This window comes from Canis aureus, chromosome 22 (assembly GCF_053574225.1).
Source record: "Canis aureus isolate CA01 chromosome 22, VMU_Caureus_v.1.0, whole genome shotgun sequence".
In the NCBI taxonomy this organism is placed as follows: Eukaryota; Metazoa; Chordata; class Mammalia; order Carnivora; family Canidae; genus Canis; species Canis aureus.
In genome coordinates this window covers 21646665-21660535 of record NC_135632.1, presented here as the reverse complement: position 1 = coordinate 21660535, position 13871 = coordinate 21646665, and the positions used below count along the sequence as shown (strand labels likewise).

Genomic DNA, 13871 nt, shown 5'->3' with positions numbered 1-13871 from the left:
TACTAGCTGTATGACCTCAGGCAAACTAATGCTTCTGTAGCCTCAAATTCCTCATGCTTAGAATGAGCCTAATTCTACCTCCTGACAAGGTTGCTAAAAGGTATATGTGAAAAATAATATAAGTAAAGCATTTAGAAGAATACACTGGCTTCAAACATACATTAATAAATTATCATTTACTTTTATTATTACTAATATTATGTATCCTCAATCCTTAAAATGATAAGGAACTAAAGAGCAACTGTTTTCAGAGTTCTAAGTACTACTCAATGATCAGACTAAAAATTAATATTAAAAGTCCAGGGGAGGGAAGAGAAATATTACTTCCCCGCAAAAGGGGAAAATAAAGGACCTCAATTTACTTACCCATAAAACAGGACTAAGAAAATCTACCTCCCAGGATTTTTCTGAGGCTCCAGTTATATAATAAATGTAAAACTATTCCTTAAAAATTACTTGCAACCAATAGACCCTGATGGTGATATAAATGGCCAGACTCAAAACTATTTACTGGTTGTTTCTCCCCAGTAACTGAACAGTAGATGGCACTCTTGTACCACCTCAGAATTCTTGAAGTGCCTACAAAGATGTTGAGTACCTTTTCAAGAAGCCATAAAACTGATTAGAGAATTCAGAGACATTTTGGCTCTTTGATGGTCTTATCCACTAGGTTATACTCTGAAAACACGCAATATTGTAAGTTGCTTTCATTCAGGCAATGTCTAGAAAACTTTACCTGAAAATGGAAAGAACCAGAATCCCCAATGCATGAGTGGTAACTGATTATTTTAGCGGGCTGAGGTACATGTCCCATAGAATCTGACAGTTTTTGCACAACTCTGGCCTATGTGTCTTCACAGCCCTAGCACACATGTAAACATTCAAGGAAAATGTGTCTATCTAAACTTCTATATGCTATGCTCCTCAGTGACTCCTTTAACTGTACTGGTATCCTCTCAAAGTTCTATCTAAATGTTCCTGTTCCCTTACTTCCCACTCAGAAGCTTCTAAATGCCATTTCTTCCTCTATAAACCCCAATGCTAACTTCAACACCATCATATACACAAAACCTATTCTGAAACATGTCACCCATGTATTTCTCTTTTCATTCTTATCTCCTTTCTCTTCCTTCTCTGCTCAGATAAAGCAAGTAAAACAGAGGGGCAGGTATTGAATCCAACCAAGTTCCCTGTCTCCTTGTGTTTCTGTTTATGCCACAAATATGCCTATCCACTGTGCATATGACACTGTGTAGGCCTAGGGATTCAGCAATGAGTAAGACATTCGGCTTCCTAACTGGAAAAGGCTTACAGTCTAGTAGGAGAGACAAGTACACAAAAAATTATTACAGGAGAATAAAGTACGATAACTGGTACCAAAGAGAGACAGAGAGGGAAAGAGGGAGAAGGAGAGGCAGAGGATAGGAGAGAGAGAGAGAGGTAGAGAAACAGAGAAGGAACAAATGGGCAGTTGGGAGGCTTAGAAAAGACTTCATGAAAGAAATGGCAATAGGGAGTTGAAAGTTGAAGAAGGAACATGTTTGGACTGGTGGAAAATGCAGGGACCTCTGTGGGGAAAGCATGACTAAAGTCCTAAAGGGCAAATTATGGGGCAAAAGTGTGGAACACATAATCATGTGACTGTAGCATAAGTAGGGGTACAGTAAGAAAGGTTCAACAAGTATGGGAGATACCTCTCCACATAATGGAGGGCTTTGAAAGCCAAATCATGAAGCTGGAATCTTTCAGTAACCAAGTGGGAATCACTGAGGAGGAAAATGAGAATTATGTACTGGGAAAGTAAACCTGTCATTCTATCTATACCTCTCACCCTATCTTGGCTATAAAGTCCTCCCTATCATCTCTGACCCATCTAGGCTGGGGCAAGCACCTTTTCTATTTTGACAGTATACTACACAAATCATAATCATCAAATTTATAAACTTTTATAATTATAGGTTAATGTCAGTGATGAATACTTAAAGCTATAAAGTATATCATTAATTTTTTTATATTCCCAGCACTTAGTATATCTAACCCAGCATATCTCCAAGGCTACACATTAGAACCATCCAGGAAACTTTAAGAAAAATGCTGATGCCCCAACACCACCCCAGACCAATTACTTCAGAAGCTCTGAAAGGTGGCACCCATGTTTTAAAAGCTTACCCATGATTATAATGTGCAACCAGGTTGAGAACCAATGGTTTAAATCACAGCAGGTTCTCAATAAATGTTTACTGGATGGATGGACAGATGAATGGATAATGACAGAAGAATGAATGAGGAGGAAGAAACAGGGCTATTTTAAAAAGGTACTAGGAGTCTGGAATAAAATCACTTTTTAAAGGGGATGGGAGCAAAATGTGATCTACCAACTAAGAAACTGTAATTTCTGTTCAAAAAAAATTTTAAATAAAATCAGAAAAACACAATGACAGTAATCCCAAAGAGAATCATTTTTCTTTTGGCAAGACCTGATTATCCTTCCTTCTTCCCCTGTGCACCATATGCATGGGTGTGCATGGGCTCCCATGTAAATGCAAATAACCCTTTACTTTTTTCCCTTTCCCCAAATAGATATAATACCTGTCATCCAGTTCAATTCTTTTCATACTATGAAGGTGCAAAACAGCTAATATTATTGCTACAAGAAATATTACTGCACAGCAAACTCCCACGCTGATATAAAACACACGAGTAGAAGTGGTCGGAGCTGCATGTACAGGATCATCTGAAATAAAAATGAAAAGCACATTAAGCTTTTTAAACAAATACTATCAATTTCTCTATGACCAATATAAACAATGGGTATCCTACTCTCTGTAAAAAAATACTTTCATCTCATGTACCCACTCTTTGATGAGTTACCAGTGGTGTATTGATACAAGTTCTCATAATTTTTAAAATATTGTTGGAGGGTTTCTTTTTTAAGATTTTATTCATTTATCTGAGAGAGAGCATGAGCAGGAGGAGGGGCAGAGGGAGAGGGAGAAGCAGACTCCCTGCTGAGCAAGGAGCCCAACATGGGGCTCAATCCCAGAACTCTAGGATCCTGATCTGAGCTGAAGGAAGACACTTAACTGAGCTAACCAGGCTCCCTTGAAGGAGCTTTTTTTTTTTTTTTTAAGTCTTTTTTGTATTTATTTATGATACAGAGAGAGAGAGGCAGAGATACAGACAGAGGGAGAGGGAGAAGCAGGCTCCATGCACCGGGAGCCTGACGTGGGATTCGATCCCAGGTCTCTAGGATCTCGCCCTGGGCCAAAGGCAGGTGCTAAACCGCTGCGCCACCCAGGGATCCCTGAAGGAGCTTTTAAAAAGGGTTTTAAAGAAAACTTTTCATTAATGAGTACAAAAGTCACAAATCTTAGATGTATGTATAGCAGTGTTGTCCAACAAATCTCTGCAGTTACAGAAATGTTCTGTAGTATGTTGTCCAATAGAGTAGCCACTGGTCACTTGTGGCTATTAGGCCCTTGAAATGCAGCTAGTACTACTGAGGAACTGAAGTTTTAATTTTATTTCATTTTAATTAATTTAAGTAGCCATAAGTGGCTAGTAGTTACCAAAATCGACAGCACAGATCTATATATGCTTCACATCTCTTCAACAGTGATATCTAGAGGGGAAAGGTGAGACATCTTTTTGCCAATCACTGACTCACAGAAGAAATATACAACAGAGTGACCAACACATTTTTAAAAAGCAACAAACTTTTAGTCGTTTTCTCTTATGAGAGTAACAGATTATTTTGCTTATTTATTTTTAAAGGTAAGGGCAAGATAACAAAACCCCATTCATGAAATACTATTCAACTTCCTATTATTCAAAACAGAGGGAAAGAGAAAACAAACCTCGGCAATCAGGAAAGTGACTCAAAGGCAGGCAGGCAGGCAGGCAGGCAGACAGACACAGACACAGACACACACACACACACACAAACTGAGGAAGATCTAGATGCACAGAGATAGAGATACATACGATCTGAGCAAGCACAGGCAAAGACAGAGAAATAGAAGCAGAACTGGTGTAACCAAGGCATCAAGTAAGTTTTAATGATGAGTACTCACATCATAATTCTACTGAATAAAACCTGAGGAATCTGGGTTTTATCCTACATAAGACAGGAAATCGTTATTAAGCAAAGGAATGATATACATGAGGAGACTTGAAAAAAACAAAACAAAACTGACTGCATGCTGTGTAAAGAATGCTTTGAGGATTGAGCAAGAACAGGAGCAGGGAACAAGTTAGAAAATTACTATAGTAGTCCAAAAAAGAGACAGCAGGGATGTGGGCAAGAGTATAACGGACTGGAGGCACAGTCAACAGACCTTGCTAATGAATGATATTCGGGTAAAAGGAAAAGAGGAATCAAAACTTTGGCTTAAAGAATTAGGTGGCTAATGGTACCTTTACAAAAACTGGGGGAAAAAGGGAGGTTGGGAAAAGAAAGAGAATCAACAGTTGTGTTGTATCTAAGAGTACCCAGTATACATCTACATGGAGGTATCAAGTTGACAGAAATACAAATGTGGACTTCTGAGGATAGGTTAAGGACAAAAGATAAAAGCTATTAGCTTTTAAAAACTTGAAAGATGGCTTTCTAAAATTTAAACTGATCAACAAACAGTAAATCAGAACAGATTAAATCAAAGAGACCAAACAGATTCCAGGGCAGCTAGACCTTACTACAGACTGAATGAAGGCCGGACTTTCCTCAAGGATGCCACAGGCTGTTCAATCTTGGAAGGGGCAGAAAAGGGAGGTCCCTCAGTTCATCTATGAACTATTCCTGCCAAGAATTGGCCCTAAATCTAATCAAGTACAGAATCTAGGAGAAAGAAAAATACATTAATACCACAAAGATGCAGATATAAGAAATCTGATGGGATAAATGACTCAATTTCATCAACAAAAAAGTGATATAAAAGGGGGTGTGATTTCTGATTAATATAAAATATTTGTAACAGGGATCCCTGGGTGGCGCAGCAGTTTAGCGCCTGCCTTTGGCCCAGGGCGCAGTCCTGGAGACCTGGGATCAAATCCCACGTCGGGCTCCCGGTGCATGGAGCCTGCTTCTCCCTCTGCCTGTGTCTCTGCCTCTCTCTCTCTCTGTGTGTGACTATCATAAATAAATAAATAAATTAAAACAAAAATTTGTAACAAACTAGAGTGTGTGGGCTTTATTTGGATCCTAATACAGACGAGAAACTATAAAAAGATATTTTTGAGATAATCAGGTTAATATGAACAAGAACTAGCTATTAGTATTAAGGAATTACTGTTAATTTTCTTAAATGTAATATATCAAATACAAGTGAACAGGTCCTGGGTGATTGTGGGTTATTTCTTTAATTACCTTTAAAAAAAAAAAAAGATTTTATTTATCCATTTTGACAGAGAACGAGCACAACAAGAATGGGGAGGAGCAAAAGGAAAGGGAAAGTAGGCTCCCTGCAGAGCTGGGAGCCCAGTGTGGGCCAAGATCCTAACCTGAGCCCAAGGCAGACACTTAACAGACTGAACCACCCAGGCGCCCCTTAATTATCTTTTTAAAAAGAAATTCATACTGGAATATTTATGGATGAAAGGATGCTTGGATTGTGCTTTAAAATACTCTACCCCTCCCCACCCACCTATCCATCCAAAAAAGGAGGAAGAAATCAATGGAACAACACTGGCAAAACGTTATTACTGAAGTAGGGTAATGGTCATATGCAGTGTCATCAGTGCACTCTGTCATCTTTTGCAGATTTGAAATTCTCCAGTCACAAATTTTAAGTTTACTTCTATGAAGAGAATCTAATATCCTTTTAATATAGTGCTATTAAAAGTATCTCAAGAAGTATAAGACTCAGGATGCCTGGGTGGCACAGCGGTTGAGTGTCTGCCTTTGGCTCAGGTCCTGATCCCGGGATCTGGGATCGAGTCCCACATCGGGCTCCTTGCAGGGAGCCTGCTTCTCCCTCTGCCTATGTCTCTGCCTCTCTCTGTCTCTCTTATGAATAAAATAAAATATTAAAAAAAAAAAGAAGTATAAGACTCAATGATGCATCCATATCAGAAAAGGAAAAAAGAAGTCTAAGTTACACCTTTTAAACATAACCATTACCAAAAAAATAAAAATTTACTTTTGAGTTTCTGCTCTGTAGGTTTAAATAAGTATCTTAAGTATCCTTACTTTTCAGCTGGATGAAATTAACCAGTCCAAGCCAAAAATCAGACTTTCTAAACTTCTGCTATTGAGATAAGGATCTTATACATGTTTTCATTTTCATACTTTAATTATAACCATTCAAAATGATGTGATATAAATTCTTGCTTATAGATCATGTTATAAAATATGTATGAGTTTTGCTTCACAAAAATTTCAATATTCTAATCATTTCACCTGACTCTATATATACCAATCTACAATACATCAGTGAAATAAATAGCAAGACCTCACTTATCTTTTGACAAACTGGACACTACAAGACCTTCAAGTCATACAATAATGTGCATTTGCAATCAGCCATTTTTCTTCCCTGGAGATTGAAAAAGGTAACAGTAACACTTACAAATAGTTCTGCTAGTGTTTTTGTCCAAGGCTGAAGTTTTAACTTCTTCAAGTTCTGAATTAAAAAAAAAAGAAAAAGACATTTTAGAAATTCTTCCTTTTCCATGTAAATCCTTAAATACCTTAATCACATTTTTCTGAGTTTTTCTCTAACATAGTTTTGTGTTTTATTAGAACACTGCCTGAACTAAGTAACAAGGTATTTGTTGCAAGATAATAAATACTATGTTGCTACTCTGATAATGATCACTATAACCACCAATCCCTAGTCTATGAGTGTTGCTTATAGATGTTCAATGAAAAAGGGTTTCTGTGGTCTAGAAGTTTGGGGAAAAGAAATATTTTAACCTCTGTGGAGACACATAATTCACATTAGCAGAGTATAAAGGCTCTAAGGAGTTCTTAAGTAATGAAAAATATCTAATCAAGCAGTCCCCACTCACACATAAAGGAATATTTTCTTGCCAGTAACACCGATTAATATTCGATATAGGACAGATGTTTTCTGTTGCAATTTTTTAAATGTAGTAGAGTAAAAAACACATTTTTTAGACAGACGCATTAGGATGACATATTAAAGTAAGAGTCATGAACTGGATGATTGGGGTGGCCAGAAGTATGACGACCAAATGGAAAGGGTGGCACTATATTAGGTCTAAAACAGAATCAAAATTATACCAGCTGTATTTTAGTGTTAATTTTCACACACACATTATAGAAAACAGAGAAAGTATGGGATCATTCTGAATGTCAGCTGATCATTAAACTCAGCAGCTAACTAACAGGGGTGGGTTCCATCGATCACATCACATTTGGCCATGATCCTGCCTTTAGACATTAGACCATGGTACCGCCATAGCCTCTTTTTAGGGATCAGGAACCAGGCTTTCGACACTCTTCACTGGCTGTGCCAGCTTAGGTGGTCTCTCTGGGCCCACTCTCCTCATATCAATTATATAATGACTAGGTTGAACTAGAGAGACTCTAAAGTCAACTCTGGCTCTAAAATTACATGAAAGTTAGGTACATAACTGAATATACTAGAACTGAAAAATATATCAAAACACTAGAGCTAAAAGGTGCTTGCTAACTTTCCATTTAAAAAAATGTCCATTCTAATGCAGTACAGTTTTTTTATTGGCATGTATCTGGACATCAGCCATTATAACTCACTTGCTGACCTCAGGTACTTTCATAATACTCAGCACTAACTTCAATTAGGAAATGTGTTAAGAGAGAGTTTAACAATGGAGCTAAGAGCACCAGTTTGCATCCAGCTGCACCACCTGCCTGTCTGACTTTGGCAAGTTGGTCAGATGCACTCAGCCTCAGCTTCCCTCTGAGAAAATGGAAGTAATGAGGGAACTGCTACCTAGAGTCATTGTAAAGGTTACCTGAATTCAATGGTACGCACTCAATAAGTTTAGAAGGTTTTATTTTCCCTATCTTAGATAGTAACCAAAGTGACGGTGCAAATTCAGATCATTTTACCTTTGTGCAACTTAAAATAAGTTGAACTAGATAACCTTTAAGGAGAACTCTAAAATTCTTTCATCTACAGCCTATGTGCTAGGAATTCTCATAGCCACTGTAATTTCTTGAGTAACTGATTATTCAAAACCAAAGCTAGTAACATCTATTAAGTACTCACACATGGTATTCTGAGATTTAGGTCTGATTCAATTAGTCTAAAAGAAAATTTAAAAGAGTTTAAAAGTTTATTATGCCCTGTTTACAAATGAAAAAGCTGAAACTTAGGTTAAATGACTTGTCTCCATATCAAGCCCAGTCTATCTGGCCCCAGGTAATGCTTCTGTGCAACACCACCTCCATAAGGAAAACACAGTCAACACTAGGGGCCCTTATCAGAATCATGTGACCAGCCACTTGAGTACTATTTCACATCCCTAATGGAAAACACCCTAGCAATTCTGATAAAAGATTTTGAGACTGCAGAGCCTGAGGGAGATTCCTGACAACAGGCTACTTGGTGATTATCTTAGAATTTCATCTGTTAGTGCTTTTTTTTCTCACTTGCAACTATTATCAAGATTTGGTCACAAATCTGTAGAAAAATGACAAAACTTATTTTTGACCTTATCACATCTATATAAAACAAACTTTGGTAAATAAATTCCTTACTTTTGTAGCACATTTTCCTTCGCTTAAAGTTTAAGACTGTAAAGTTTTTTGAAGAATTTACTGTCAAGTTGAGCTGCATTAGTATCATAACCTCAGAATCTACTTTGCCAGTACAGGAAAGCTCGACCCGAAACACTGTTTAAAAAACAAAAAAGAAAAGATATTTTAATTTTCTAAAAATCAACATTCTAGTATTATAGAATTCTTTGTTGCCTAAAACTAAAAATAATATTTACATAACACTAAACAAAAATTTTCAAAGAACTTACCTTCAAACTACACAGCTTTAGACATTAATGTTTTTTCATCCATTATAGATATAAAAGTTAGCATTAAAGAACAAACCAAGACATAAAGGAAAAGATTACTGTCAACTTTTTAAAAAATATTTTATTTATTTATTCATGAGAGACACAGAAAGAGAAAGGCAGAGATATAGGCAGAGGGAAAAGCAGGCTCCATGCAGGGAGCCCGATGTGGGACTCAATCCCAGAACTCCAGGATCACACCAAGCCAAAGGCAGACACTCAACTGCTGAGCCACCCAGGCGTCCCTACTTTCAACTTTTGCTCATGATTTTTTTTTTTTTGCTCATGATTTTTAATAGATCACTTTGTCTCATAAGTCCTCTTATTATTATATACTAAAGCTACAGAAAAGGCAAACCCTGCTACCTTACCAGTCACTTCAGCATAAGAATGATTACTTGATAAAAAGGAAAAACAATTCACTATACCAAAATGTAATTATGTATTGCTCTTAATTAAGAGATTAAATATAAAGCTGTAAAGTGATAAACCTGATAGATTAAGTAACTATGAATCTAACAGTATAAAAACCTTTCTAAACAGAAACTTGCTTTAAACAATTACTATAGCAACAAGAGAACAGACATGGGTGCACATCATTTTTTTTTAATCTTTCAGTTTAAGATTCTTTTTTTTTACAAATTTAGAGTATCATTCTATCATCTGTATGAGTATATGAAAAATATGGGCATTTCTGAATTTCTTTATTGACTCATAAAAAAGAGGAAGCCCCCTATGCTTTCCTAAAGCTTAATGTATGTCACTAATAACAATGGTTAAGACTGCCAGGAAGAGTTCTACAATACTGCTATATTGTGAAAAGTACACAGCTTATGCTTTCAAGTTTTAAGAAGTTTGTTTTGCCTTTCTTAAAATCTCATATCTTCAGGAGCCTTTCTCAAAAGGCTGACTCAACAGGCGTTAAATTTGGGTAAATATAACCCTTTAATCATTTGGTCAGACATGTATTACATGACTATCCTGTGCAGATGCTGTGCTAGGCAACAAGGGCAGATAGCTAAAAAAGACAGCTCCAGCGCTCAGGGTAGGTAGCCACAGGCCAGCAAGGAGAGACAAGCACAAAGAATTACAAGATAACATAATTAGTTCAAAAACAGTCAAATTACAAGATCCTACAGGATAGGAAGCAGAAGAAAGAGTTAACAACTGGACAGAAGGAAGCAAGAAAAGGACAGTGCAGATACTGAATCTCGAAGAATCTTTAGTACGAATTAGAGTTTATAAGCAGAAAAGAGGAAAAGGCAGTTTCATATACACAGACCAACACATGCAAAGGCAAGGATGTCAAAACTTCATGTAGTATGGTACCACTGGAATGCTGGGGCAAATGCAGCAACAAGGCCAGACAGGCAGGCAGGGGCAGATGATAAACATACAGCACACGGCTGGAGAGTCTACAATGTATGCAGTTGATGGGGGTAGGAGGCCCTAATGGACCTGGTGTCATTTGGTCAGATATGAATGTTCAGTGATGATCCAGGCCACGGTGTAGGAATTAGTCAAAGGAACGAGACCAGACACAGAGACACACGTGGAGGCCAAGGCCAGCAATGCAGAAAAGGAGACAAGAAGTGAGCACAGACAGTTCTGGAAGGGATGGAAGAGGGAATGGTTTAAAACACAGTGTAAATAATCCGATTTTTAAAAGTACTTACACATCTTATGCCTATCAACTAAGATACACTACACATCAATTATTAAACTATTCTTTTTTGTGAACAAGGGGTAGTGGAAGGGGAGGTAGGCAGGGGGTTCGGGTGACTGGGTGATGGGCACTGAGGGGGGCACTTGGTGGGATGAGCACTGGGTGTTATGCTATATGTTGACAAATTGAACTCCAATAAAAAAATTTAAAAAAAAAACTATTCTTTTTTGGACATGGGGAACACAACTGAAAACAGATTGTTAATTCTTTCAGACTCACCTGATAAAGTGCGTGGAACTTCCCCCTGAGCAGAAATGTTGACCTGGGGCATGTCCATAGCCACAAAATTGTCTACTTGGAATCCCAGCTTATATTCAACCTGTAAAATATAGACATAAACAAACTGAATCTGTGATAACAGAAAGGACACAGTCTGACTTCACTGATTAGCTCATTAACTAGTAAATGCATGAGCCTTTCATATGTACAAATAATCTACCTATAAAAAAATCCAAATTGCTAGAAACGGTCCTAGGAATTTCAACTGGATAAAAATTCAACTCAGTAAACCACTCTCTATTTCATGTCCAGAACAGTACCACCACTCTCCTGTAAAACCTGTATTCTAAGATTCAGAAATCTTGCTGAGAACTACACAGCCACTGACAGGCCCTGGAGAGACAGATATGAAGAGCCAAGTTGTTGACATGTGTAATTTACAGACCACTGACTAGTCACCAATGTCTTCTCTGATTGATAAATGCCAGGTCTGAGGGCTTCCATGTGGCTAGTGGATGAAAATCTGATCTACAGATCCACTCACTCCACAAGCAGATTACAAAGCACAAACTTCTCATAGAATGACTCTAGCCCAGCTTTCACCATAAAGTTTATGTTTGGAAACCCATCTAATTTCTGAATCTACTTCTCAAGTAATTAAGAATCCAGAAAGAAAAAGAGGTGATTATGAAGATATCACTAGAACACCAATATTAACTATCGACAGCAATATTAACTATCAATACCTGGCCTACATAGGTGGCTTAACATAACCAACCAGCATCAATAAATACAGCCCTATCATTAGACTGATGGTCATGGAAGAAATAGCTCAAACCGTAAAACAATAGCTGAAATTTGGAATAGCTGCCACCTTCAAGACCTTTAATGAAGCTTTATTTATTTCTTTTAAAGATTTTATTTATTTATTCATAGAGACACACAGAGAGAATGAGAGGCAGAGACACAGGCAGAGGGAGAAGCAGGCTCCATCCAGAGAGCCCGACGTGGGACTCGATCCAGGGTCTCCAGGATCACACCCTGGGCTGCAGGCGGCGCTAAACTGCTGCGTCACCGGGGCTGTCCCCTTTAATGAAGCTTTATATTTCATATCACTCGTTGTATAGCCTGCAGGGGTCTTGATAAAAATGGTACTTCTCTCCCATCTAGTGGTCACAAGGGTGGTTTTGGTGAAGAGCCAGAATTGGAGGAAGCCAAGGGGGCAGTGGGATGGGAAAAGAGGGGTAGAAAAGAGGTTTAGGAAACCATTCTTTAAGAAACTTAACTAGGAAAAATGGAGCCAGGTTGGAGGGACGAGGAGACAGATTCTGAGGCTTTTCTTTCTTTCTTCAATGGGAGGTATTATAATGTGTTTGTATGCTAATGAAAAAAGCCAATGAAGGGATCCCTGGGTGGCGCAGCGGTTTAGCGCCTGCCTTTGGCCCGGGGCGCGATCCTGGAGACCCGGGATCGAATCCCACGTCGGGCTCCCGGTGCGTGGAGCCTGCTTCTCCCTCTGCCTATGTCTCTGCCTCTCTCTCTCTGTGTGACTGTCATAAATAAAAAAAAAAAATAAAAAAAAAAAAAGCCAATGAAATGGGACGTAATAAAGATTAAAGTAAACAGGAAGAGAGTATCATCCTAGCTTATGAGAAAAGGGACTGTCTGGGGCAAAGGGTGTCTGTCTACCCATGGTAAGTATCATGCCAATGAATTTAACTCTCCCTATGGATCTCTTTTCACACTTTCATACTCGAATGTCCCTGAACACTGTTAGGGGTATACAAATATCATAGTATTACTTCACAGTTAAGATACATATACAAACAACTGTTAAAGTCTGTATCTGGTAAGTGCTATGTTCATGACAAAGAAAATGTTTTTGCTGCTGCATATCACTGACTTAGTGGTACTTTTGGGCTTGTCAGTGTTCACTTACCTTAGCATGCTGCAATACTGTCAATGCCACCAGGGGGTGCTAGAGCAGCCTGGCTAAGTGTGGGCCAAGGAGCAAGCAGCCATACTCATTGACTAAGAGAATACATTAGCTATATTCCTATATTCCTACTATCTTTGAACAGGACAATACACGAAGGGCAAGTGCACAAAAGAAATTAAGCAAGGGGACGTCTGAGTGGCTCAGCAGTTGGGCATCTGCCTCTGGCTCAGGGCGTGATCCTGGAATCCCGGGATCAAGTTCCGCATCAGGCTCCTGCATGGAGCCTGTTTCTCCCGCTGCCTATGTCTCTGCCCCTCTCTCTGTGTCAGGTCAGGTCAGGTCAGGTCAGGAAAAAGGAAAGGAAAAAAGGAAAAAGGAAAGGAAAGGAAAGAGGGAAGGAGGGAGGGAGGGAGGGAGGGAGGGAGGAAGGAAAGGAAGAAGGAAGGAAGGAAGGAAGGAAGGAAGGAAGGAAGGAAGGAAGGAAGGAAGGAAGGAGAAGAGAAGAGAAGAGAAGAGAAGAGAAGAGAAGAGAAGAGAAGAGAAGAGAAGAGAAGAGAAGAGAAGAGAAAAAGGAAAGGAGGAAAGAAAGGAAAGGAAAGGAAAGGAAAGGAAAGGAAAAAGGAAAGGAAAGGAAAAAGGAAAGGAAAGGAAAAAGGAAAGGAAAGGAAAAAGGAAAGGAAAGGAAAAAGGAAAGGAAAGGAAAAAGGAAAGGAAAGGAAAAAGGAAAGGAAAGGAAAAAGGAAAGGAAAGGAAAAAGGAAAGGAAAGGAAAAAGGAAAAAGGAAAAAGGAAAAAGGAAAAAGGAAAAAGGAAAAAGGAAAAAGGAAAAAGGAAAGGAAAGGAAAGGAAAGGAAAGGAAAGGAAAGGAAAGAAATTAACCAAGAAGTAGACTGGAACCATGAGACTGTGATCCTTAGGTAAATTATTAACTTTTCTGAGTTTCAGTTTTTGAAAAATGAGGCTAACACAACAC

The 13871-nt window shown here is 38.4% G+C and overlaps 1 protein-coding gene across 4 annotated transcripts in view; it reads right to left on the bottom strand.

Annotated features, from left to right (window-relative positions):
- RYK (receptor like tyrosine kinase) overlaps positions 1-13871 on the bottom strand; it is an 88820-nt gene that overhangs the window by 34232 nt on the left and 40717 nt on the right. For all 4 annotated transcript variants that reach the window (XM_077865082.1, XM_077865083.1, XM_077865085.1 and 1 more), the window contains exons 3-6: positions 10961-11060; positions 8708-8842; positions 6567-6620; positions 2590-2734 (exon numbers count right to left, since the gene is read on the bottom strand). In XM_077865082.1, coding sequence (XP_077721208.1) covers positions 2590-2734; positions 6567-6620; positions 8708-8842; positions 10961-11060 — 434 coding nt within the window. The remainder of the gene's footprint in view (positions 1-2589; positions 2735-6566; positions 6621-8707; positions 8843-10960; positions 11061-13871) is intronic.